We start from the raw sequence: 27,929 nt of genomic DNA, 5'->3' as shown, positions 1-27,929 counted from the left end.
CCACACCTTTGGACTCCAAAAACCACCCACCTCCACATCTATGTTAGTGGTCTTTTAGGCTTTGAAATACCTCAATAATCAGCCTTAGCACCCTGACCTCAAACTGTGTACGGCTCTGGGATTAATGCTGTAATATCCACTACCTTGTGCAGAGATCAATATGCCTCCTGTGGGCCTTCATGACAACATAAGGCGTTTTATGAGGCGTTTAACTTGGATTTGACTTGGATGGTTCATACAAAAAAAAGTATCTGAAAGCTTCTAGCCTCCCACGTCAACACAAAAGGCACACACACATACACTGCTAAACTCAGCCCTGCCAAAACTCTTGAGTCTTAAAATACCCAACTAACAACAGCGTGGACAGCTCCGTCTTAACACATGTCCCAGAGTTTTAGAAAAACACCTTCTGTCTCCGCACAAGCTCCAGAATAGTGGTCTGGATGCTGCCTGGTTTAGCTGGCGGAGCCTGTAAATGAAGCTGACAGACGGTCACAGAGATGAATATGTGCTCTGCATCTCCCAAAAGCCATTAGGCAAACAGCTGAGGTAGCTACTGAGCACCGGGCAGCGTTCACTTTCTCCCCACAAAGCTTGACCACGGGGGAAGAGAAATATGGAAGCGCCACCAAAAACCAATCAAGTTGTGTGTTTTTTATCCTGGCAAGAACACTGGAGCATTTGAAATGAGTGTCTTCTGCTAAGAAAGTGTGTGTATTTGTATGCCTGTCTCTGTGTGTTTGTGTGCCCATGCACTCTGTAGTCTGCGCTTGGCTTTCTGTATGCGTACCATGCTAATTCTAACAGTTTGTATTAAAAACACCCAAGGGAAATGTGTGTTTCAGTGTTTCCAAATTAATTTTAGTTATTTAATGTTGTGAACTCATGAAATCGCAGGTGGAATACATGGTGCTGTTCATGAGCCTCAGATTATTTCTGATTAACACCTACTGTACTGTACAGCTTAGGATAGCCCATTGCCCATAAAAACTTCTCAACCAGATGGTAACAACAACAAAATCAACCATCCTTTCGTTTCCTGTATCATTAGGATAATTATCCTGCTAATGAGTTGTTTTATTTGTGTGTTGTGTGTGTCATTTGTTTCTGTTACGCCGCAGGATCACAGCCTACGGTGCAGCTGGCGGCCGAAGCGTGTTGGCCATGAGCAGGTCCCATGGTGTCTACATCACAGGAGACTTCCTGCTGAGGAAGGGCGAGCTGCTCTTCATCCTGGTGGGACAGCAAGGAGAGGACGCATGCCCCAATGTAAGTCTATTATCATGCAGTACATAGATGTTCAGTAACCTACCCATCACTACACGATCCATACTGGAAACCTGTTTTGTTCAGGTCCTATCCCCTGACTAATAGGCTATACTGACCCTAGCCAGTCAAGGTTAATGTCTAACCTCAACCATCTTTGCACATGCTTAGAACAAATTGGGCTTTAGTACGGATCCGGCAGGGACATGGACTACTAAAAGCGCATCTTAGGGCGTTTTCACACCTGTAGTTTGTTTGCTTTGGTCTGAATCAGTTGGTGAGTTTGTAAACTTGGAGCGATTGCCCTCAGTTTGGTTTGGTTTGGTTTCACACCTGGAAAAATCCAAGCATACCAAAATCACAAATTACAAATCACGCAAGAACGTCCACTCCTCTTGCGGGAGCAAGAAAGTAAATACAGGAAGAAGGTCCTGTGTTCTGGTGCATATTTCTTGCAACTCCATGGTAAAACCAGCTCATTTCATTAAAATGATCAGACATTGTTTCGCGACAGACGTACTACGCCTGCTCTGGTTACCGGGACTTTGCTCTGCTGTGCGGTGTCTCCAATTTTAGCGGCAGCTGGTTTGACCATGGAGATGCGAGTGACAGACGGCAAGCTTGACTGCAGTCTATTTCTGTGAGAGAAACGCTGCAAGCTGCTACAGTTTGCTGCTCTGCTGCATCGCAGATTGCTAAACACACCTGACTACAGGAGACATTAGCTCAGACTTGCGGAGTATGTATAGTTGGTGCGGTTCGAGTACGGATCACGTTCTCACTACAAACAAACCGTAACAGAGTTCGATTGAAAGCATACTGAGACCACCTCTTCAAGCAGGTCTCGGTACGCTTGTTTGGTCCGCTTTTGGTGTGCACCCGAGTGCGAATGCCGCGTTCTCACCTGCCCAAACGAACCGCACCAGTGGGACAAACGAACTCTAGTACGATTCAACCGAACTAAACGAGGCAGGTGTGAAAGCGCCCTTAGATACTTTGCCCTATGGATTTTTACTGTGTTGTTTCATATATAATTATGGTCTATATAATTGTGGACAACCCGGTAAAAAAATATGCGTATTACTTTATCGCCAAGGTTGAAATTAAAATAAAAAAGGAATATAGGCCATCAGTCATAAAAGTAAAATGAAATGGTTGTCACACTGAGTGGTTGCTCATGCTCACCCTCCTGTCCACTCATATTTAAGTCTGACTGTATGAAAATAATTGTCAAGTTTATGCAAGAGCATATCAGTTTTCGTGAACAGCCAAATGGTGCGCTGCTTTAAATGTTGCTGCAGCAAGGAATTGTGTAATGGCATTGTCTCCTTTACTTTGGTAAATTATGCTAAAGGAGATCTTAAAGGAAGCATTGAAGCACCTTTCTTAGCATTTACAGAATTCAACCAGCTCTCATCATGGTTGCCACTTAGATACTTACGGTATATTTGACTAGGAACCTTCCCAAGGAAAAAAGACTTTTCGACCGCAGACATGGTATCCATCTATGTAGACGGATACAGAATTGTATTCCGTCAAATTAATGTAAAACTTGGGGGTGCCATTATGAAACAAAAAAGAAAAAATGTCTCCCTTTTGCTTTTTTCTGTTTTTATTCAGATCAGATTTGTATGCTAGTGATGTCCAAATGAAACTTTATAAACCATTAGTTGTATTTGCTGACCAAACTAGATGGCACTCTTGGTTTAAAGAAAAAGGCTCAAGGAATGGAAATTCAGTGTGCTTTCAAGCCTTTGTAGGACAGAGAGCGCCATCTTTTGGGCTCAGAAAATAAAGAAAATGCTTCATGAAGCTTCATTTGAACATCAATATTGTATGCTGTAGCAGACCAAAAAAAGCCATTTAGTTTCAGTTGGACTTTAATAGGATAACTTTGACATTCTGAAATTCAAAGAACCGAGAATCTGCTAATCCTCCTCATGGACCCTGACCTCGTTTTGGATACCCCTGCTCTAAATCGTAAAATGTTATGGCCACCCACAACTGTTTAAATCTGTGAACGAAGCTCGCAGTTGTCTTTCTTGCGCTTACTCAACATTACATTTTGCCAGGGGTGGCTGTCATCCATTATACTCTGGAGTTTCTTCACTGGCTGCAGCATGCTTCCCCTCACAACAGTTCACAACACTGAGACTAAAACCCTCACAGTCCCTCTAGTCACCAATGAAACCATCCATCATCAGCTATTGAAACGTTTGAAAACTAAGGCCTGTCCCGCCACTGAAAATATAGTGAAAATGGGTTATAATTGCCGGAGTTTGGCCCTTATTATTGCTGCTTATGTATGTTTGTTTTTAGAGGGAATTACCAACAAATTCTGAAATTGTTAGACAAAACAGTGAAATTCATTTTTTTTTGTGAAATTCACAAAAGGTTGTATAGATATTTTTATGTCCTTAGAATAGTACATTGCCAATGGAGGAATCAATCTCTCTGTTAATAGATATATTGACGTAGCAAGAAATTGAGTCCATATTAATATCAGCCATGTGTTATGCAAAGACAGCTACAATATGTTCACACAGAAGTATCTTCTGCATAATATATTAGTCTTATTAATGTTCTGCTTAATTAAATAACTGGTAATAGCACTTATCTTAAAAATGTAAGTGCTACAGAGAGCATAAAACAAGGAACATTGACACCATAGAAGTAAAAGTGCAGAAGAGAGTAAAAAAGAAATCTGGTTAAAAATGAAAAGCCTTCACATGAAATCTAAATGTTTACATGACACTAATAGTTTTAAGAAGGGAGTTCTTATATGGTGCAGATTTAGCAGCGCTTATTGTATTACAGTGGTTATAGCAGGACATGAGGCAGCTCAAGTGCCTGTTGTGTTTTGTGGCTTTGTTTTCATGAGGCAGAATGTGTAGCTTAGTAGGCAGGGGTCCTCCTCGCCACTGTCATCCAGTTATTAGTTTTTAACACAGTGTGTCTTGAAGTGCTCAGTGCAGACAGCAGAGAGGGACTGGGCTGTTCCAATGCGGGTCTGAAGTCGTTTAAGGTTCCTCTTATTTTCCCCCCAGTTCTGACGAGAGACAGCGACTCTCCAAAGGGTCATTCTGAAAGTGATTTGTGCTGTAGAACAGTGTTTTCTCACACCTAGCCTCCCCTCTGGTGAGGGATATGATACACCCTTATGCACCCCTTATCCTGACAAATACCAAATACTTGCTCTTCCCGTGCGTGTCTTTCTCCTTCTACCGTGCACACACAGGTTCTCAAGCACACACACACACAGACACACACACACACACACACACACACACACACCTTTGTGTCGTTACTTCTCTCTCAGACACAAACGCAACATATAGTGAGAAGCTGCAATGACAGAACAGGCTGAGGGGGAGAAAGAGTGAGGCAGAGTCTTTCAGAACATTTGAATGCACTACCTTTTACCCCCTCTATCTGTCAATCGCAGTCACTAAAGTCCCGCCTCCACCTCCCTCCCAGCCTCTCACAGCTTAGGTTCAGACAGACAAGGGAGTCAAGGGAGAGATGAGCGACTGTGAGTGTGTGTTTAAGTGTTTGAGTGAGATTCAGACAGAGTGAGGGGAGAAAACTCATACCCTCTCACTCTCAGAGTAGGACTGGCTCCGGGCAGTTCAGCATGATAGTGCACACAAGGCAGACACATCAATTTGCAAAACCTCAGCTGAGGCAGAGCCCCTACATCTAACATCACTTGCCAACAAAACTTCTAGTTCCATTTTTATAAAGGCTGTATTTCTGGGACAATGACAAGCTGACTGCCAGACTGTTGTTATTGGTCAACAAGGTTCATCAAGTTAAAAAGATATTGACAGTCAACAAGGTTAATCAAGTTAAACCATATTGACAGTATAATCATTTTTGACTGTTTCAACATACAGTTAAGATGACAAAGATGACTTTTGTTATTGGTATGCAGTTAAACTCCCATCAATTGACCTGGTAACATAAACTTGAATATATTATCAAGTGAAGTAATAAAGATAGGCAGGTGTGACAAACTATCATTGCAAGTGTTTCCAGTGGTGGGGGATTGATTGGATATAACATTCATTTAATGACAAAAACTAATTCTATATACTGTATAGTTAATTATGTTGCAGATGTGTAAATAGAGCTTGATTGTTTACAAAATTGTCAAACCCATCAGCCTCATTTACTTCAATTAGGTTTCAAATAGCATAGAAATCAACTCCAGAGATGTCTTATTCAGCCAGTACCATTAATCCATCACTATGAACAGGAAGCTGTTCTACAATAGTCAGACAGATTTACAGTCATATAAACAGGAAATCAGTAAATAACTCCAGTCTCACTGGAATTGTCTTATAAAGGGAACATCGGTCCTTGCCTCTCAGTTCCTGTGTGCATCTGGATATTTCTGTGTGGTATTTGCTCACCATTTTAATGCTAAAGCCTTAGACTCACAGCAGCTGGGGGTTTGGCAACTGCTCAGCCTTCTCATACAGTGACATCCATAAAAGCAATTCTTTGGTGAACTGACATCTCTCTCCTTCCCTGCAGTCCAACTTCAAGCTGAACAGGATCTGCCTGGAACAGAGCGGCATGATGGTGAACAAAACCCAAGTGAAAGGGGGCGGAGGTGGAGGTGGCGGGGCTACTTATGTGTTCAAGGTAAGAAGGGAATGACACACTCAGGGACAGGGAGATATTTTTATGTTTAATATTTTGAAACTGCACGTAGTTTGTAAAGAATTTGTATGCTATGATGAAAATATGTGTCTCATATATAAAATCAACCCAGTCTCTCTGTTGCTACAAGTACAATACATATAACAATGCAGGTTTTGGGGATATCAACATGTTGTCATTACCACCGTATCATTCAAGCTATTCATTTCACTGAGATAAGGTTTGAAGTTCAATGTAATTAGTATTATTTATGTTAATATGAGAGAGTTTTTTCCAAACACCCCATATTCTGTAGTGAATGACAGCATGGCTGAACTTTACCACCAAATCACAAGGTGTGTAGTAAAATATTGCACCAGTGGCTGGTTTAGCTCAGTTGGTAGAGCGGGCGCACATATGTGGAGATTTGCTCCTCGACGCAGCGGCCGCGGGTTTGGCTCCGACCTGCGGCCCTTTGCTGCATGTCCATCCCCTTCTCTCTCCCCTTTCATGTCTTCATCTGTCCTGTGGAAATACAACAAAAATAATCATTGCATCAGCGATACCTATTAATGAGAGTGCGCGTACTAGGAACCCTATTTTATTTATTTATCCACATCGCTAACGTTAGTTATTTTAGAGACCCCCACAAAAACTAATTATAACTCAAACCCTGATGTTAACTTATGAGCTTTAGGGCTGCTGGTAGGCAGATTCTGTTACCTTTAGACAGAGCCAGGCTATCTTTTTCCATTAAATTCCAGTCTTTATGCTAAACTAAGCTAAACAACTGATGGCTCCAGCGACATAATTACCATACACACATTAGATGGTATGAATCTTCTTATCGAACTCTCAGAAAGAAAGCAAATAAGCGTTTTTCCCAAAATCATGAACTACTCCTTTGAAGAGCAGGTATCACGTAAATCTAACTATAAACAATAATTACCCAGGTGGACAAAGATGTGTATTTCCCCCTCATCATCGCTGCTGGCGGAGGTGGTCGAGGCTACAGCAGCCTATCAGAGACCCAGCTGGAGCAGATGGACTATGACCCCAGCCAACCGGGACGCAACGGGAAGTCAAACGCTGCAGGTAAACACAGCTTTCAAATGTATGTTGGTACCATTTGAATGTGTGTGCAGCTGATTGTGTGTTGTGCATGTGTAGGGAAAATCAATATACTGAGTGTATAGTTTGTAGCAGTTGTGTGAGTGTTAGTGAGAGAGCTTGGTCCAGGGAGAGACAGTGTAGTTAGTATGCATGAGATGAGCAGATGACTAATACCCCATTACAGAACTGTAGTGTACTGTATATGGCTTATCTTTCCCCACTTTATGATGACAATGGCGCCGTTTATTGTATTCCCCTCTGCATGCACACAAACTAATAAGCTGAGTTTACTGATAGCCTGAAGTGGCAGTGCTGATGTCTACCTGTACTTGTAAACATTTCCATTTATCCTGGAGGTGTTTATTTCTGTCTTAATGCATACGTTTCGTAGACGTTCCATCTTAGTATGCCAGTTTTGGTGAAAACAAAATACAGCAGGGCCCTAATCATGATTATTCATATGGAGCACAGAACTACATGCTCTATTTTACCAGTGTAATGTTACATCCATGCGCACTGCACATTGCATTATTTATGTGCTCAGTGTTGACTAACAGCCAAGAAAACATAAGATATTGATTTTTACATTTTCACAAAGCTTAAGGTTTACTTTTGAGGAAACGTAGTGAATGAAAAATTAAATATTCAAAATGCCTGGGGTGTATTGTTGCCAGTGTGGTGAGATGTGTATTTTTCGTCATTTGTTTGTATCTCTCAGCCGTCAGAGAAGGAGGGAAATGAAAGAGGAAAATTAAATTGGCTACTGTTGGGGAATATGTGAGCTATAACTTTTATCTTGTGTTACCAGGTGGGGGTGTGTGTGTGTGTGTGTGTGTGTGTGTGTGTGCCTGCCAATAGACACGCTGCATTTCTGCAGTTTAGCATTTTCCCCACAACATTTACCCATGAGCTTACTGCCTCACTCTCTCTTTATGTTACACACACTCTGATTCACTACACAGCATATAACTCCACATCATATCAAAGATGTGTTGTGTTTCGTGACAGGTGGAGGCGGAGGTTGGAATGACAGTCTTCCTGTCAGTCAGGGTGGCAGACCGCTGGTGCTCGGAGGCCAGGGAGGGCAGGCCTGTCATAAGTTCTGGCAGACCCGCGGCGGCTTCGGGGGCGGCGGGGGTGGCTGTATGTCCGGGGGTGCCGGCGGAGGCTACAGAGGTGAGTCCAAAAGATCTTTTCTGGAACATCCAGAAAAAAAGTGAAATAAATAGAGTTTAAGGCCAATTTATGCTTCTGTGTTAAATCTACGCTGTTTCCTCTTTCTCTGTTCCTCCGACAATGCTTTCCTAGCTTTCTGCTTCTTTTTTGCCGGCTCACCCATGACCATCGCATTTATTCCTTGGCAACATGCTGCGCATCTCCCTGTGACAGGTGGATCTTGTCTATCAGCTCCTTCAACTTTTAGACACACCAGCTAGCAGGGCCGTTTCTAGCCCAAAAAGGGCCAACTTCTTCTTAATAAGGACAGCACTGTTTTTGTTTGTGGTGTGACTGATTCACCTCTAGTCTAAAGGTTGATCATTGATCATATAATCATTTTCAAAACATTCAAAACTGTTACGGTGTTATTTCTGGCAGCAATAAAAAACACATTCAAATCTAAAGTGTTCATGTAATTTCATACATTAGCAGTCAAATTAATTAATGCATAATAATCGTGAAACCGTGATTATTTTTCAGTCTATAATCGTACCAACAAAATTTCGAATTGTTGCATCCCTAACGTGGAGATCCGGACCCTACGCCGTTGCCTGACGTGCACCTCTCAAAAAATTTAACTTTACGTCGCAGCGACACAAACCGCAACAACTGTGATTCGTCTGCTTGGCTGTGTCTTGGTAGGTTTGCTTTTCCCCCAACTCATTTACTGGTTCTCCTTCTCCATAAGCAACATGAATTTAAGAAGAGGGTTAACTTTTCCTGCTAAAGATTTCCCACCGTGGTCAGAAAGCACAGGGGAGACACTTTGTTTCTCCCACTATGACTGCTCGCTCCGAAGCTAATCAACGTCATTCTCTCACTCGCTCTACCACACGCTCTCCACACACACACACACACACACATGCTGGCCCTGATATTCTCTTAGAGATCGACGCACACACCAACGCACAAGTATAAACTTTAGGCCACTTATATAGGCTACGGCGAAAGCTCTGCGTGGAGCCTCCACAGAAGCATAAATCCCGCTTTACACAGATAAGGGATTAGGTCATATCCCAGAAATAGTTGCATGTCCTGTCCCTCTAACTGCTCAATCATTTGAAATCACTCTGGATTAGACCATGAATTGTTCAAACACAGTATTAAAGTATGACATCTTGTATCTCATTGTACTGAGTGTATATCATTAAGCAGTGTGAAAGATAAACTTTAATGAGCCACAGTAGATAACTGGGGGAAGTACAGCATAAGGCATAAACAGAAATTACATTGACATTTTAAATATATATATTATATTAGAATGCATTGGGAGGCAAAAGGATGAAATATGTAAATACAAACATGTACTGTATATGGGTACAAAGGGAGGACAATCAGAGTAAATGTGACTGGGGTTACAGCAGATGATACTGTAAGAGTCCTGTGTGGACAATCCAATCCTTGTGTTTCTGTCTGTAAAATGTGCTTTTAAATGTTTTTGTCCAATTCCCATAGAATATAGCATGTGTAAATTAGTATACGGATGCACCAAAGGTTTGTCACTGTGTTTTGGATTCTGGTGTCTAGGTGGTAACACCTCCATAGATAACAACGCCAAACACGACGGAGACGATGGCACGTCCTTCCTCAGTCCAGAGGGAGAGCCCTTCCTCTACCCTCTGAAAGGTAATGTGAAAAGATAGACCGCCAAACTAGTCAGCAGTCAACGTCTGCAATAATAACGCCTGCAGTAATTTGTATTCAGTGCTTAATACTTTGTAGTGTTTATAGGTGAGGCAATGTGTTTGTACTTCACAGAAATGATTAGAAAAACAGTTTTTTGCTGTTGACATTTTAAATGAGTTCTTGTTGTGATACACCCGGTTAGAGAATGAGTTGCTTCTGTCTGTCACATCTGAAAAAAGGATATTGTAAAGATGTGCAGCAGATATGGACAGCCACGGAGGGAAGAGAGTCTGGAGTTTTCTGACAGAAGACACACCCCGATTATTTGATTAAAACGCCTCCAGATGGAAAGAACTGCTCAGTAAATCCATCTAGTGTGCACCTGTTGACCCTTCTCTGCTCTATTTACATTTACATGACAGGTACTAAAAACACAGTCTGACTGAAAAATTCAGCTGCAGCGATGTCCATCCATACATCATCTAAGATTCCCACTTCACTCAGCTATAGAGAGAAATAGGAAAATGGGAAATAGAAATTGAAGTGCTTTTTAAAATTGTCTTCCATTTGGCTGTAGCAAAGTACGCACTTTGAGAGTATCTCTCTCCCATTGAGCTTTAATAGGGGTGATGCTGTCTGGTGAGGCTGTGCTCCTTCCGACATCCACACTCCTCAATTAGTCATCGAACTCACTTAATTTCCTCTGAAGAAAAAAGTCTTCAGAGGGAATTTCAGCTGAACTTTTTTGTTTCAAACTACACAGACTTTTTAATTTATTAAAGTACACATTGTTCTCATTCCTCTCTATTTTCCCAGCTGGTTAACACACTGTTGTGTTTTTAATTAAGGAAGGAAATTCAATCGCTAAGAAGATCGCTAATCATAAGATGTTGTCTTAAGATAAAACTGTAGTGCTGGCCAAGCAATAAACTTATGTTATTTGTCCAGCACCAACTCCCAAATACATATAGTGTCCCCATTTTTGTAGCCTCATGACAAAGAAAATGACAAATTATATGACAGAAAGTGACAAGATTTATAACCTGTAAATTACCCGATGGCCAGAATCATTATCATAACATGCAGGGTGGAATACTAGGTAGTAATATCTTTAATTTGATAATTAAAAAAAAATATCATCTGTGTAAGGGTGTACAGGTTCAACCCTTGTGCATCCCTTTAAAACAGTTGCTCTGTCCTTAGAGGACAAAAATGTTCACTTCAAAAACTGCCATAAAAATATAATTTCACAATCCCACTTTCACTGAGTTAATTCTTTGAACCAACTTCAGTCCTGGTCATTACTACCAAATAGTTCTAATGCCATGTATTCTAAATGCCAGAGGGAATTTTTTTTTTTTTCCCACAGTCTGGGATATGTCAATGATTAGCAACAACACTGATTTTGATACATTTTGTGCAGTGTCAGATAAAAAAAAAACAAAAAAAAAACACTTGTTACTTTAGAGCAAAGGGTGTATATTTTGAGAACCACTGCCTTAGAGGACAAAATCCTCCCTTCCTAAAACTGCTATAAAATCATGATGAATTAATATTATTATATATTATTTTCCACTTTCACCGAGTTAAATGTTTTAATTAGTTGGAAAAGTGCGTCCAAACCTTTGACTGGTTCTTTATGCATTAACACAGCCAAAATGATCGAAATGTCCTTAGCGATGCATAGGGGTTAAGGGCATTTGTGGTTTGAATTTGTAATCACAAATGGCTACACCAGTAATTTCTTCCTCAGCTTGAACTGCACAGGTAGATTCTCGAGCTGAAATGAAAACAGCAGGTGATGGTGAACAACCTTGCTGTGTGCATTGAAAGACCTAAAAGAGGATCAAAAATCATACCATTAATGTTGATATAGGCAACCGGAACGCAACAGAGTGCCCTAATCCATTGAACATAGGCTGCTTCAAAACCAGTCAGAAGGAAGAACACACATAGGACTACACCGTCATCCAATCATACTGCTGTCACTGGGTGGAAACATTCATGTCATTAAAGGGCCAGGAGGGCCAGGAGAGCTTCAATAACCTTACTCAGCTACTATATATGAAAGAGAAAATAAAAAATTTCATGTGCATGTCAATTCAAGCAAATCATTATTTAACAAGCTTAGGGGAGGAAAAGTATGTATATGTATAGGTATACTTGTCTAGCTTTGATAGTGGAGAAACTGTTTCAGTGTTGAATAATATCATTAAGAAATATTTATTAAATGTAATAGAGAAGACCTCATCACCTTTCTCACTCCAGTAGTATTCAGAAAAGAGAATCACGTGGCCGGGTTGGGTCAGTGGGTAGAGCAGGCGCACATACACTGGGAGGTTTATGCCTTGACGCAGAGGTTCAGGGTTCGAATCCGACCTGTGACGATTTCCTGCATGTCTTCCCCCTATCTCTCCCCTTTCTCACCTAGCTGTCCTATCAAAATAAAGGCGGAAAAGCCCCAAAAATGAGAATCACGCCCACCCTTTATTATGCAGTCAACATCTGTACTCGAGACATTAGTATTCTTCCTTCGAAACCTTTCAACGTTTTTTAGGGGTAGATTTATGTATCTGTACTTAAAGCTGATAACAGAATGATGAGAGAAAATAGATTCTGCAGATGAATGCATTTGCTTTGCTTACCAACCAGTACAAGCTTTCACGGACAGCCCATAACTAATTCATGTTAGACTGATTTGTCCGTACTTGCTGTAGTTTACAATTAAGAAAATTGGTTCTTTTTAGATCTAAATGAAGTAATGGATGTTGTAAAAAATTTTCTAAAACAATTTATGGTGGATTGAGCAGTTGTGTCATGGAGGGCAGAGAGTCTGCAGGTTTTGTTCCAGCCAAGACCACAGCAGATCGTTTCACTGATTAACACACCTTCAGTTTGAATCAGTAAATTCATTTGGTTTAAGGTAAGAGTAGGCTGGAATGAAAATATCCAGGCTTTCGGCCCCCCACACAACATAATGACACACACTGGCTCGATTCATCTCTTATAGTTTGTACTGGCTGGGTAGTACACTGGTAAACCATTGTTGGTTTACAGGTTTAAGGCTTTGGATTTTCATGTTCACAAAAACTGGATGCCCACTGCAGGAATCCTCATTCATTTTTCATATAATTTACCAGATAAAGTTCAGTAACCACATTTTCCATATATATAAAACTTCCAGGACAAAATTACTTGAATGTGCTGTAAACCAGGAGTTTTCAAACTCCTCCACCCATTTGCCAACAAACCTCTATTTGATAACATTTATTCAAGACACACCCCTGATGATTTAGAGTGATTATTGTGAATGCTCTGATTATTCGTGATGACAGTTTGGTTTAGTTTTAACAGCTAGCACCTTCTCACCATAGTTATCCTCCATTACATTGAAAAAAACTCTCAGATAAGAGGCGCAGACTATAGTGCAGACGCACGCAGAGGCAAAGCGCAGCGCAGATATACGTTATCATTGCTTCTAGCTATGTTACATACAGCTGTTATTGGTTGAGATTTGAAAGGTCGGCGGCAACTGAGGTCATAGTTAAAATAATTTGAACTTTGAGCGCAGTGCTTGGTGGCAATTCATCTTAGTGGTGTGCTACCGCTCTCCCCATAGGAAAATAATGGCACAGCCAGCACAGAGCGATTTTACCACTGATAATGTCTGGGCAGTGTAAGGGTTTGTTAATGTGAGAGATGTGTTTCGTTTTCAAATGTCTCTTCAGTTTAATTAGTTTTAAGCTTTCATGGGCAAGCACTTCTGAACAAATAACACACTGGATATTCCACAATGTTTTTGGCTATGAATGTAATTCTATATTACAGAAAGTCCAGCCAATATTTCCAAAGCTTGTTGGGAGCTCAGGGTTCTGTTGTCAGTCATGTCCATGCACACTTTGACTCTCACAAACACACTCAAATCAAATCTATTCTAAGGCAAATTGTATCACTGGTAGAGGTGATCTAATGTAAAACCCATTTTCCAGTCAAAAATATGTTCATTTAGTTTGTTTTCTCCACAACCATCTGGCAACCCCCAGAAATTGTCTTGTGAATCTCTTAGTTGAGAACCACTGATTTACTCTATGGTTCATGTAACTGGCTGTAAACTGGGTGATTATGGTGGTGAGAATTAAACCTAGAAAAGCCATCCTCATACATTAATTAATTAAATCAATTTCTAGTAAATTACATGTGAGTGTTATTTAACCTTTGCTCATTTTAACATCCTGGAGATCTAATCAAAACTCTGTTCATTGTGTGTGTGTGTGTGTGTGTGTGTGTGTGTGTGTGTGTGTGTGTGTGTGTGTGTGTGTGTGTGTGTGAAGCTATGGAGGGGGATGGGGAGGTGATCATCAGTCCAGTGCAGAACTGCAGCCACTGTGAGAGCGGCGAATGCCACGAGACTAAGGACAGTATCGTCTGCTACTGTGATGATGACCTGATCCTGGCACCAGACAGGGTGTCCTGCATCAACGCTACAGGTCTGACATATAGTACGGCACATACACACACATACTTTACAATCTGTAATGAAGAACCTTAGTCATTTTCTCTGTCTTCCACACAAGTAAATGACATTAATCCAAACGTAGAAATTAGTTAAACTGAATGTAATTGTACCTGTAATAGACTGTGACTCTGTGAATAGATAATGAATTAATCTGCAGAAGTAATTAAGCCTGGGAGGCTCTGTACTTTATTGAATCTTTATCTAAGGAAATGTTTTTTGTAATAAGGCCTTAATCATTCATAATAATAAATCTGTAGGATAACCTAACCCGTTAATGAAAATGAATATACCTATTGCAATGTCAGCTGGTTGAGTCTTGCTCTGTGATTTATCTCTGTGCCACACTCAGATAATAGCTCTTTATCCTATCATGTCAAGGACGTAGGTTAAAAGACTTAACCTGGATACTCATGTAGTGATATTGTACAATGGATTCTGAATGAGCCTAAATTCTTGCGACTGGCAATAGATTAAGTCAACCTTGACTAAAAATCAGTTTTCACATGTGCCGTGTCTTCTTCTTGAGTTAAACTGCAACAAAGGAGTGTAGACAACCTCCTCTGGACCTAGAATTGCCTCCTCAATTATGATTAGTAATCTCAGATGAATCATGAGTATATGAATGTAGATCTGAAATGAATTAATATGGCAGGATGTCACTTTATAATTTGAAGCAAAATAACAGGGCTATTACCATTTCAATGCTATCTTAATGACCTAGAGTGTCTCCTTGCCCTATGATTTGCAAATCTGCTCTCCGAATGACAAGCAGTAGATAATTCTATGATGCTAGGTCATAAAAGGTCATCATCTCAATATGGTCTCTCTCGGTGTGCAGATTTGTTCCTCAGCTTAGACAAGTGAAATGAGATCTTCCCTTGCCATTGAAAAGGGAATTGACATGCACCGGTCGTCGCTGCTCCTAAGCTCTGTTGTGTCATCGCTTTCACATCATTAATTAAGTGGGGGATCAGAGTGGCAAAGTGAATGTTAATACTCCTCTGGGGAAGATAACAACTGTGCAACGCTGTTGTTTCCCCTTGTCTTGCAGAGGTGTCCCTGCTGCCTCCCCAGCCGTCTCTCTCCCACCTGGCACTGGGTCTGTCTGTGGGCACCTCTGCCCTCATCGCGGCCCTGCTGCTGGCTGTGTCAGGAGTCATGATAAGTAAGTTAGTAAATCCCTATTCGCACTGGATTAGTATTACCTGGTGACGTCTAGTCATTTGTAATAATTACGGAGGTTGTCTGTGATCTTAATCCTGTGCGAATCGGCCATGTCTGTAATTTGTCAAGTAAAATGTTTTCTTTTCACACAAGGTTCCCACATGATGCCAATCCTGTGCGAATAGGGTTTAAGGATAGTTAAATCACAATATGTGGTACAAATTAACCCTTGTGCCTCACTGTAAAAGTTGCTCTGATGTCCTTAGAGGACAAAAATGTCCATGTCAAAAAAATTTAAAAAAATGATATATTAATATTATTTTTCCACTTTCACTGCGTTAAATCTTTTAACCAACTTCAATCGTGATCATAACTACCAAATATTCATTACTTTTCAAAATTCCAACACATTAAATGCCAGTTTATACATAATGCCACTGTTGCAGGCATTGATTTTGATGCATTGCATCAACACTGCAGTGCTCCAAAATACAGCAGCAATGCTGTAATGGCATTTTGCCCTTAAGGGTTTTGTGTCTGTGTCTATTTTAGCTACACAGTTTATTATAGACTTATTATAAGAGCTAAGGTTAAACTTCCAAAATTAAAAATCAATCTCACAAAACATGAAAAAAAGAAAAATGTGTTCTGTTGTAAAATTTCTAATCTTTTTTTCTTGTATACCTTCAGATCACTAACAATTACTCAGATTAAACAATTGGAGATTGGAGGGGAATATCACTTACCTACTGTTTACAACTCAAATACATATGCAACTTGTGACCAATGGTCATAAGTATGCACTGAGAGTAACTGGCTCAGGAGAACAAAGAATACATATGACATGCAGTAACTTAACACAATGAAGTTGACAACTACCAAATGAACATGGAGAAAGTGGGAAAGTTGAAGTAGTTGTTACTGAACCTAAAGAGCCAAACTGTGCTGCTAAATGCTAGCTTGCTGCTTCTTGCTGCTCTGGTCTAAAGTCATCTGGCCAAAGGACTATAGTTGAAAATTAGCCGGCTGGCTAACACTGGCACATTTACAGAAATGTGTGTTGTCCTTTATAAATAAAGAAAGAAAGAAAGAAATGCCTGAGAGGTTCACATTACACTCGTTTTTGTATTTTCTGCTTTTGTCTTCTGTTTGCACAATAGACACATACTCTCTGTCTCTCTCTCCCTCTCTCTCTCTCTCTCTCTCTCTCTCTCTCTCTCTCTCTCTGTCACTCACACGCGCACACACACACACACACACACACAGTACTCCAGTGTCTGTCCCGGTCCCTCTCAGACGGCCCTTAGCAGGTTATTGTCAGAGTGGGAATTGAACCTCGCGGCCAGTGCAGACATCCGTCTGCTTGACTGTTTCAGGCTATTACAGCCAGACAAATGCACTCATTGAGCCATCATCTCCTCCACACATACCCACGCTCACTCTCACGCTCGCAGACATCCAGATTACCACCTACACTCTTGCAGACACAGCGGGAGCTGAAGGGGTGTGGGACTACCTCTGATGAATGAAATGTACTAATGATGGATGAATGCTTAGCTGGTGGCTGACGGCACTCATACATTAGAAAGCACTTGGTAAATAAATAACTCTCTTACACACACACATAAGCATACACACAAACAATTCTCCCCGTGACTAATGTGTTCCCAGCTCAGGTCGAGGCTTTGAGCACTATAAAGTGTGTGGATTTGTGTTTGTGTGAGAAAGAGAAAAAGCAAGTGTCATTGTCAAATGCATTTGTTTGCAATATGAAGATAGGTATAAGCTGTCTTGGTTTTGTGCATTCTCTTGCCATACATGTGTGATTGTGTCTAACATGTACACATTCTGAAACATTATGTATCTGAATATTTTAGAAAGACAAATCTGGCATCAGATAGAGAGGAACCAATATTTCACAGACACAAAGGAATTCTATTTATTTCTTTTTTTTTAAGTTCTTTAGAGAAATAATAACTGTAGACGCTTTCCATTTGGTATGCTTTGGCTGCCAGCAGTAATTATCGACAAGAAGATCGGTTCAAGGTTTTGTTCGCTTTTTAAATTGTGGATACCTCAGTAGTGGAATGAAACTCTTTCATTTGCATCTCACCAGTGTACCGACGTAAACACACAGAGCTGCAGTCTATTCAGCTGGAGCTGCAGAGTCCAGACTGCAAGCTCAGTAAGCTGCGGGCATCCACCATCATGACCGACTACAACCCCAACTACTGCTTCGCTGGCAAAACGGCATCGGTCAACGACCTGAAGGAAGTACCGCGCCGCAATATCTCCCTCACCAGGTAAAAGAGACTGGATCAAAGGTCCACAACCAGCATTCTTGTTACTTGGGACATTTTGATCTCATCCTGAACAAATTCAGTAGGAGTTGAATACACCTGTCTACATCTGTGGTGAAATGTGAAATGTCTGACTAGGGCTGCACGTTTATGGCCAAAATGATAATCACGATTATTTTGATCAATATATTGATCACGATTAATTATCACGATTATTTGTTGATTTTAACCAAAACACATTTTATTGTCAAATAGGCTAATTATAACTGCTTTCACATCCATATTGTGCTACATTCCTGCCAATACATCCATATTGTGCTACATTCCTCCTTTGTTGAAGGAAACTATGAAGGAGTATGCCATTTCAGCTGTTGTGCGACTGCTTTCCAAACATGCGCGTTTGCCGTGAAAAGATACAGGCAACGCAATTTTCTGTTCACGTTAACGGCGCATGTTAAAATCTGGTGCCAATAGGACACCGGTGCCCGGTATCTACCGGACGAAATAGCAACACGAATTACGGTCCCACTTAAATGTCTGCGTTGCGCTCTGATGCTCCAAAACAGACGTTACAGGCACCAGAAACATCGCTGCATGTCACGCTAGTTAACACTAATAACACATTACACAGCAGGTAACGTTAGCCTACCGTCAGCTACAGTAGTAACTGGATTAAACACGGCTAAAATGCTGACAGCTAAACAGTGTAGTGTGACTGTATTTCACTGTTAGAGGATTACAACAGCGGGACGTTCAACAGTCTGCCGCTAAAGCTATGAGCTAAAAGACTCAAACTAGCACTGGTCACTGCTGTTGTATGAAAAACAACACCGACGGGACAAAATGTTGCGTTTACTGCTAAACTGGTAAACCTTGTGACGACTTATGACCGACTGTTATCTGTTGTGGAATTTTCCTCACGTTACTCTCTGTCCTCTGGGACTGTCAATGTCTACATCTAAACCAAAGCCCGTCTACGGAAAGCCGTTCCACTCCCTATTAAGCCCCATTGTACCTACTTTGGTTGCAGTTCCACCAGAGTTCCACTGGGGGTGATCACGGTCCAGTGCAAAATGAATGGGACCCTATGGAGCTAGACGGCTAAATTTGTCTCTTTCGCCTGATTTTCGTTGAGAAATCTCAGATTTGATTGTAGTTTTTGCAAGTTCAACATGGATTATAGGTCGAAAGTTGAATGAACGAGTACTTATGCCCTTTCGATTTGTTACAGGTTGAGTCGTTGTTGCCCATAACACGCTAGCATTCTGCTAATGAATGCTGATTGGTCAGTGAAGGACTGATTACGATCAGAGATCCCGCTTGACGGCATCCGAAGCAGAACCAGAATGCCAGAGTGAATATTTCGGCGTGGTCTTTAAAACATTAGCAAACCTCTTTCTAGCACGTGTATTAACAGGGAGAGTCTAACCTGTCAGCTGTGTTGTCGATGCCTCGAGAGAACAAAGGAAGCGACTCAGAGCTTGCCGTAAAGCAGAATCTCTGGCCGTGTATGTGTATGACGTCATTGACATTTTAAAAGGCTTTTTAGAACAAAAAAGCCACTTTAAAAAAATCTAACACCCAGCAGTGTGTATTTTCTTAGCCTCCCCTTTCAAATGCAACATTCAAATTACTAGACAAAAAATTATATCCTGAGAAAAGTGGATTTTGAGGGGTATAGCTCCATAGAGTCCCATTCATTCTGCACTGGCCTGTGAGCGCCCCCTATATGGAACTCTGGTGGAACTGCAACCAGTTCAGAAGCCGGAAGTAACGAGAGAGTGGAACTTCTTCCCATATTAGAAATTCTTTGTCTAAACTAAGCTGCGCGGTGCAGGGAACAACTCTGATTGGCTCATGGAGGCACGTGATCAGAGAGTGGTTTACGGAGCTTGGGAAAAAAAAAAACTTTGATAGAGAGCGTTCTATGAATGGAATGAAGCATTTTAAATATCGCTCGATCACGTGAATTTGATCGTGGGAAGCCAAAATCGTGATCGTGATTAAAATTCGATTAATTGTGCAGCCCTATGTCTGACTCAAGGATAACAGTATCTGAGCATACATGACATATTGAGCAGTAGGGGTGAAAGAAAAAATCGATACACTTGAGTATCGCGATATTTTATTTTGCAATACTGTATCGATTTTCAAAAAGGCAATATCGATTTATTTTTTTTATTTAAAAAATTATATTTTTATTACGTTCAAAAATATTCATTTAAGACAGTGGTTCACGTTTATGTTGTGTTTAAACCCCCTACCGCTAGACGGCTATGCTGAGACACACCACTAGTAGAGTTTAGATTCTCAGCCCGAGCCTGACCCTTGATCAAGCAATTTTTTTTTTTTTTTATCCATTACCTATTTAGCCTAATTGGGTGGGGAGAAAGCTATGCCATAATCAGAAATATTATAAATATGTATATATAAGCTATATAAAAGTAACAAATGTGTACAAAATTTAGGCTGCAGTTACAAAATGCAGCACTTTATGCGCGGAGTCTCCTCCTCTCGCACGCATCACACCGGGCCTGCTGTGCTGTATTGTGTATCTTAAGTGCAACATGGAGCTTGAAGATGAAAAGAAAAACAGGAGAATTACCTTTGAGCAAGTGTGGAGGAAAGTCGGAGGTATGGAAGCAGTTTAAACAAGTCGTGGGCAGTGACAACAATATGTTGTTCATCATTTTTTTTACGTTTTTTCATTCGGATCCATTTGCGATCCGTTCCATTCTGAATAAACAAACAGCGCAGTTTACAGGCTTCAGAGCTTGAGAACGTCAGTTATAACGGCCCACGTATTAAAAAAGTGTCTGGTTTAAATCGGGCTCGGGCTCATAATTACAGTTAATGTGTCGGGCCGGGCCGGTCTCAGACGCAATGTGCTCGGGCTCGGGTAGGTTTGGGCTTGATTTTTTTGGGTCGATCTAAGCTCTAACCACTAGTGTCCTTGCCTAACCGTGCCTAGCAGTGCCTGACTTTTTGCTAGAAGCTAACAATGTAGCTATGGCTAAACTTGGCCTACTTTAGCATATAAAAATTAGCTCACTAATAACCTGTAAACCACAATCCCAAACTGGCAGTTTGATTTTCTGTGTACTGAATTGTTTACCTAAAGTAAACTTCTTTGACTTTTATGAACATCATGTCTTTTTTTAAATATTAGTTTTTCTAAAATTATACTTTAAAAAAATCCCAATATATCGCCTTACGCACAGTATCGAAATATATTGCAATATATTGAATCGTGACCCATGTATTGTGATATGTATCGTATCGCCAGATTCTTGCCAATACACAGCCCTTTTGAGCAGTTCTGTAACTAATGAAAGTCCACTCGTACAAACTGTTACAGCACGATGTGAAAAGTACCAGTTTAAATAAAGCCTGAAATAATAAAGTGGGACGTCTCAGTGGGTGTATGATATGAAATGATTTTTTTTGCAGGGCCTTTTTCAATTTTTAATATATCCTTCATGTGTTTATAGTTCACTAGTTTATCATTCTGGTTCCTAATCTTTGAGTCATTATTTTTCTTGTGTATATGAATATATATGAATATATTCCACCATCTAGATTTAAGTCATGAATCTATGTATTGGCTGCAAAGGGTGCTGCAAAATCTAAACTATAATTTAGTGTCAAAGTACACCACTTTGATATTTGCAGCAGGATGTCACAAGTCAGAAGGTGAACCACTAATTTAAAAAAAAAAAAAAAACTGACTACAGTATCATCTCATTTCTTTAGTACTTAGCTCCATAGGTGATCATTCTTTAGACACAGAGGATTTATTGTTCTACTGCTGGCTGCTTCTAATGTCTTCAGTCTAGATATCTCAGGTCTTTCAGCTCAATGTCTAAAATATAAATGTAATTGTAAATAATAAATGCGTTTGTGTACCTTCAGGGGTCTGGGTCACGGTGCTTTCGGTGAAGTCTATGAAGGGCTGGCAGTGGGGATACCGGGTGAACCAAGTCCACTGCAGGTGGCAGTCAAGGTGAGTTCTCACCCAGTGTTTTTTAAAGGTCAGTCTTCTATATGGGCTTCTAAACGAATAACACCTCATCCACTTTAGTACTTTAGAGTTATAGTTTGCATTGCTGGTTACAGCACAATGCTGTTTCGCCTCTCTTTCACTTCCTTACAGTATGGTCAGTGTCGTCGAGATATGCATCAGGCACTACATACAAAATATAATAACTACTTTATATCAAACGTATAACAATTCATTTTTTTTTTAATTTTTATTTAAAATAGACCCTTCCTGAGGTTTGCTCTGAGCAAGACGAATTGGACTTCCTCATGGAGGCTCTAATCATCAGGTATGAGCCACTTGGACAATTGACTAAATTCTGTCCCTCAAACAGTGCCAATAAAGCCATCTAATAATACATATTTCCCATGCTGTGTTTCTGTCCCTGCAGTAAGTTCAGCCACCAGAACATTGTGCGTTGTATAGGAGTCAGTCTGCAGGCCATGCCCAGGTTCATCTTGCTGGAGCTGATGACCGGAGGAGACCTCAAGTCTTTCCTGAGGGAGACCAGACCTCGGCTGGTGAGACACACTGCTGTGTCACGCTCAAGTGCATTTCTTTTTATTTTTATTTTTACACTTTAAGCTACAACTGCTGTTCTTGAACACACTATGATCCAAGTTAGATCAGTCAGACTTTCATCTACATCTTTTTCTTTCCAACCACAACGGGTACTACCTCAGGCTTTTTCCAAATCTGCCTCTGATATATTCACTAATATTGCATTCTGGGTATTTGTCTGTTTGATTAGGAGCACCCGTCCAGCCTGACCATGGTGGACCTTCTCAATGTGGCCAGAGACATTGCTAAGGGCTGCCAGTATCTGGAGGAGAACCAATTTATACACAGGTACTTCACCAGATGACCGTACATTTTTGCATATGAATATGCAAAATCAACAGTGTGTTGGCATAAACAAATACAGCACATGAAAGGATGTATTGTATTCTGCTGCCCTATATTCATCCTACCTAAACAGATTAGTGAAACAGAGGAAAACAAACAATATGCAGCACATATGGGTATGCGTATACATATGGATTGCAAATGTGCAAAGGAACAAACTAACAGTCCACATTTATTTGCCGACTTCTACTTCTACTCGTCCAAGCATAACATATGGACTCTGCATGCCTTTTTTTCTTTTTTATTTTCTTATGATAGCAGAAAGGACAAGTGACGGGTTTAGCATCAGAGCAGCCAGATGGGGTAGCTGGCTTGCCTTTTTACGGTCTGTATCCAAGGCACAAATGCCCTTCTGTATCCATATTCACAGCGGTTGGTGAACCGGATGATGTGACTAAAGAAATCCTTCTCTTGAATCTGTCTTGCAAAGATCTCCTTCATGGATGTCTGTGAGGAAAGTCAAGTACATGTCAAAAAAGGATCAGGTCAAAATTGCTCCCACAATTACATCAAGACAATTATAGTGCATCCCTCTTTCTTCATATCTCTCTTTGACTTCCTAGGAATTGGCCAATGACAAACGAGGCCTATTAAACCTTGTTTGCCCCAACGTGGTACAGTAAAGCCCCATCAATCCATCTAATGGCTGACTCTTCTCCAGAGGCTCATGAGCTTCTATGCAGCCTGCTTTTCTGCCTTCAAACCTGTATTAAAATTCATCCTAACACTGTCCTTGAGGCTAATTTCAATTTTTATGGAGGTGTGTTTACTCTAGGTTGAGTAAAGGGCAGCTGAATGAGGTAGGGTGGAAGAGTAGCCGCTACTCAGAAAATGCAGCTTTTTCTCAGGGATTACAGGGTTGAATGATGAGCTATGGTGTTCTTCAACATGTTAAATCACAGCTTTAATTAAGAATTTACTCTGGCTTTTTTTGTGTTTCTATGTTTTTTCTGTGGTGGTATTCATCTGTTGTTTTCTGTTTACTGTATTTAACAACAAGCTTTTTACTCACATTGGAATTGTAGCCACCTGAAAAGAAACACTGTGCTGAGGAGAGTCGTGTAGTTTACTGCAACCTCAGGTGTTAGAATAGACTAATAACAGAGATTGTTCTTTAAGTGCTGCAGTAAAATGGGTCTTTAAGCTGCTGCAGTTAAGATTTGCTGTAAATAAAGTCTACAGTATGAAGCCAGTTAATAACACCCTGCTCTCACATTACTGCGCTGCATGTACAATAGCACTGTGTCCTTCCCTTAAGCCCTCAGCCAGCAGTCTGTGACAGCTACTGCTGCATTTCTCGTTCTTGCCTACAAGCAAAAGCAAATCATTTGCATGGATTCTTTTAAGCCATTTAACAAGGACTTCTTGGATTTACCAATAGCACCTCATGAGAAAGGATCTTGTTAAAGTATGCTGATTGTAGTCATAGCATGATAGAAATGATTCAGTTTTTTGAGATGCCCCTAGTTAGATTAATTTATTCACTTCTTGAATAGAAAGTGTTGTGGTGTGATACCACAATTTAGGAAACTCTCTGTAGCTGGTTTGATAACTCAGTTTACTCATTTAACTGATTTAGTCTAAATTTGAGAAGGAAATGGATGCCCTAGACACAACGTTAACTTTATTTCATACTAAATTATTTAATATCAAACTTGGAGTAGTACTTTAATATTACAAGTTGAATAGTTCCAAACATTTCTGGCACATTGAAGTGGGACAACCATGCATCGTGTATTCCCTGCCTTAAAAAGCTCTCAGTTTAAATCAGTCTAAACTTTTACTTTATCCTTGTGTCATTTCACATCCCCAGTTCATCAGAGTGTGGAGGCTAAACATCAAAACAATGTGTTTCTGTTTACACACACTCAGACTTTAGTTTTTCATTTCCAGCCTTGCCCCTATCTCATGATCTAGTTTTAAGCACAGTGTCACTTTATGTTATTTTAATGTTACATTTTGGGTATTTATTGTCCAGAGTGCACACTTGTCTTTAGTGTGATGAGGAGCAATGTGCTGACAACGTCACTTCTTAATATGTTAAGAAAGTTAGATGCCTGGGGAGCAGAGTACAATGTATGTACTCTGTTTTCTTTTCCCCAGACAGGAGCAGAACATCCTGTGGGAACTACTGTATTTTTCTTAAAGAATAACCAACCCCACTACAGTCCAAATATGGTTGTTATGAACTTTCTCTAACACACTCTGCCTGCAAATACTGTGGAACATTACACATTTTCCTCTGAATGCACCATGTGGGCAGAGCTATAAAGGCACTGTAGGAATCTATACACTTTACCAGCTTGCCCAGTGCAACTTGGTTGTTACACTGAACTTCAGATCCCACAGGGGTCTGTAGGAGTTTCACACATGGAGCTCTCTTATAGATGCAAAGATATGAAACTAATCAAGAGACAATGCATGAGAAAAGCTGTTTGAATGTCAGTGTTCAGTAATATATACAGTGTTCTAGGGTTTAATCCCTGGAATACACATTTAAACTATTTCCTGTTTCCTGAGACATATAACAACAGGAAAATGGGAAAAACTTGTTACTTTCAGGCGTAAACCACATAGGCTAATACATACAAAATATACGTATCAATACAGAAAGTCCTTTACGTACTCCAGCTTAATAGAATGGCTTTTAAAAAGTGCCAAATGACTTGCTTTACCGAATTTCGTTTGTTTATAGTATGAAACATTGTCAAATATCACTTCTATTCTCAGCAAACAGATCCCAAGCAACTAACTTGGCATTTGATATTCCTGCAGCTATGGCGAAGTTCAGCTGCATGCGAAGTTTACTGTATGTTATGTTCAGTCTGATGTTGATTGGTGTCAATCCAAGCAGTAAGTATATGCAGTGACCTGACCGATGTGTTGTTTTCATCTTTCAGGGACATTGCAGCTCGGAATTGCCTACTGACCTGCAAAGGACCGGGCCGTGTGGCCAAGATTGGAGACTTTGGAATGGCTCGAGACATTTACAGGTACAGTTGACTGACTGATGTATGACCACCTTGGCTGGCTCAAAATCAAGACCAGGCTCAGTTGAATTTGAGTCTAAATAAGTTATAAAGGGGGTGGAGACCAAGTAACAGAAATAAGAAAAACAAGGCATGAATCTTCGTAAAAACATATGTGGGGGAACATACTGTATAGTGAGCATGCACTAGAAACCCAGTTTTATGGCTTAATCCCAAGGCTGGGCTGAACAATGGCAGTTGTATTCAAACCTTATAGTAAAGGTGTCAGAATCAAATCAGTTGTGTTCAACATGTACACTGAATACCCAGGAATAGTATTATTATTGAGGAATAGTATTATTATTGTCTTGCAGAGATATACTGTATCAACACCAAATGAGCCTTACTGCTGCACTAAGGAAGATTTTTCTTCTGTGAAAATGCAGCATTGCCATTACAATGTTTGGCTGAAACAGAGAGAACTATCCCAGCCTTCCTAACCAACAATTATTGATCAATGAATACAAAAACCGCATATATTAATATAAAAAAACACCCACGTGTATTATCTAACCTGGCAATCTTATGGTTAAAGTCTAACCTAATCGCAGGCTTTCAGTGCCTTCTCTGGGTAAGTCTGTTGCACGTCTGAGAACACCAGTATCACTCCTGGATGTAGTTTGGCTGAGGTCAAAAGTGTGTGTGTTTGGTTAAGGTTATGAGAAGATCTCCTTATTGGTCACAGGAAACACATGGTGACTGTTGTGGTGAGATGGAAAGCAAACCCCAGTGTCCAGTCATCCCTCCCTTCACATTTTTTGCTTTGGCACTGAACATCAACATAGCTCGTCTTAAGCCATTTGAACAAATAACTATTGTTGTTGTTTTCTGAACAGTCTCACCTTAACTAAGACCAACTCCAATAGTTTTAAGTGTGAAATTCTGGATATTCAGATTTTAAAAAAAAAACTCTATTGTCTGTCATGACAGAAAATCATCTTAGACGTGGCTCACAATGGACAATTCTTCAACCAGAGGACACTGAGAAAGAGAAAGCTGGACTCAGTGCCGGAGACAATGTTAGATCTTTTTCACTTTATTCCCTTTTGTATATTTTTTATATTTGGTGTAAAGACAACTGGCTAGCCTGATTAGCATGAGCATGCTGTGTGCAATATATTTTAATGGCATGGACATATAACTTACAATATAAAAAAAAAAAAAAAAAAATCAGATTTCAGTGAAGTACCAGCGTACCAGCTCTGTACTTAAAAAGTGCTTTTCTTCACATGTGATTGTAAAGGCCATGGCACTCATCATGAAGACTTTTAAACTGCTGAATCACAGCTGTGAAATTGCTTTTATTCACCATCACACTGTCATACCAATGCCTTCCGTTAATCTACATCAGCTAATCTGTAGCCCCAACGGCACCTCATTATTCTTAGCTGAAACTTTTTAATATAGCTACCAGAATTTCACGTGACACCATTTAAATGAATGCACAATCCAGCAGGGAAATCTCCCAAGCCTTTCATCTGGTAAGAAAATAGAGTAAGGGAAATATGTCACAGCATTCAGCTATATCAACGCAGCACTTTCGAATTATCCGATGGAAAGTCACACGAGAGCAAAGTCACTCTCAGAGCATCCGGAAAAAACTGTTGCACAATACCCCTGGGGAGCCGCATTAGGAGCGCTTGATTTAATTGCTGATGTCAGTTTTGCAGGTGCCTCGATGTGATTTTGTTTTTATCTCTCAGCCTGGAGCCGTGGTGCCGGGACTTTTTTTTATTATCATTGTTATTATTTTCAGAGGGAGGGATGGTTGTAGTGTGCGCTACGCCGTCGGTGTGTTATTTTTGCTGTTTCATAATGTGGCCCTCCTGCTATGTGACAAGGGACACAGGAGTTTCTTTGAGGCCATCGCAGGGGATGCGCGTCACAGTGAGGGACCAGGACAAGGCTTAATGTCAGCTTTTTATATTCTGGGAGCAGAGCCACAGGCGTACTTGCACATGGTATTCCATGGACTTCCTCTAACACACATGCTTGCACACCAGTAATGCGGCAGTAGATAAAAAGCTGGGTAAACAAAAGCTTCCAGTCAGTAATCATCCCGAGGTAAACAGCTGCCACTATGAAGAGAAATTAACTGTGCTTTC

At 40.5% G+C, this 27,929-nt stretch overlaps 1 protein-coding gene across 2 annotated transcripts in view; it reads left to right on the top strand.

The window, feature by feature from the left end:
• Positions 1–27,929, top strand: part of alk (ALK receptor tyrosine kinase) — a 393,824-nt gene that overhangs the window by 355,742 nt on the left and 10,153 nt on the right. For both annotated transcript variants that reach the window (XM_031321258.2, XM_031321259.2), the window contains exons 13-25: positions 1,122–1,269; positions 5,806–5,916; positions 6,867–7,008; positions 8,035–8,202; positions 9,772–9,870; positions 14,202–14,357; positions 15,438–15,551; positions 17,667–17,853; positions 21,763–21,853; positions 22,114–22,178; positions 22,281–22,410; positions 22,641–22,738; positions 25,696–25,788. In XM_031321258.2, the coding sequence (XP_031177118.1) occupies positions 1,122–1,269; positions 5,806–5,916; positions 6,867–7,008; positions 8,035–8,202; positions 9,772–9,870; positions 14,202–14,357; positions 15,438–15,551; positions 17,667–17,853; positions 21,763–21,853; positions 22,114–22,178; positions 22,281–22,410; positions 22,641–22,738; positions 25,696–25,788 (1,602 nt within the window). The remainder of the gene's footprint in view (positions 1–1,121; positions 1,270–5,805; positions 5,917–6,866; positions 7,009–8,034; positions 8,203–9,771; positions 9,871–14,201; positions 14,358–15,437; positions 15,552–17,666; positions 17,854–21,762; positions 21,854–22,113; positions 22,179–22,280; positions 22,411–22,640; positions 22,739–25,695; positions 25,789–27,929) is intronic.

Source organism: Sander lucioperca, chromosome 18, assembly GCF_008315115.2.
Source record: "Sander lucioperca isolate FBNREF2018 chromosome 18, SLUC_FBN_1.2, whole genome shotgun sequence".
In the NCBI taxonomy this organism is placed as follows: domain Eukaryota; kingdom Metazoa; phylum Chordata; class Actinopteri; order Perciformes; family Percidae; genus Sander; species Sander lucioperca.
The sequence above is the reverse complement of the archived record's forward strand: the minus strand, read 5'-3'. Positions and strand labels throughout refer to the sequence as shown.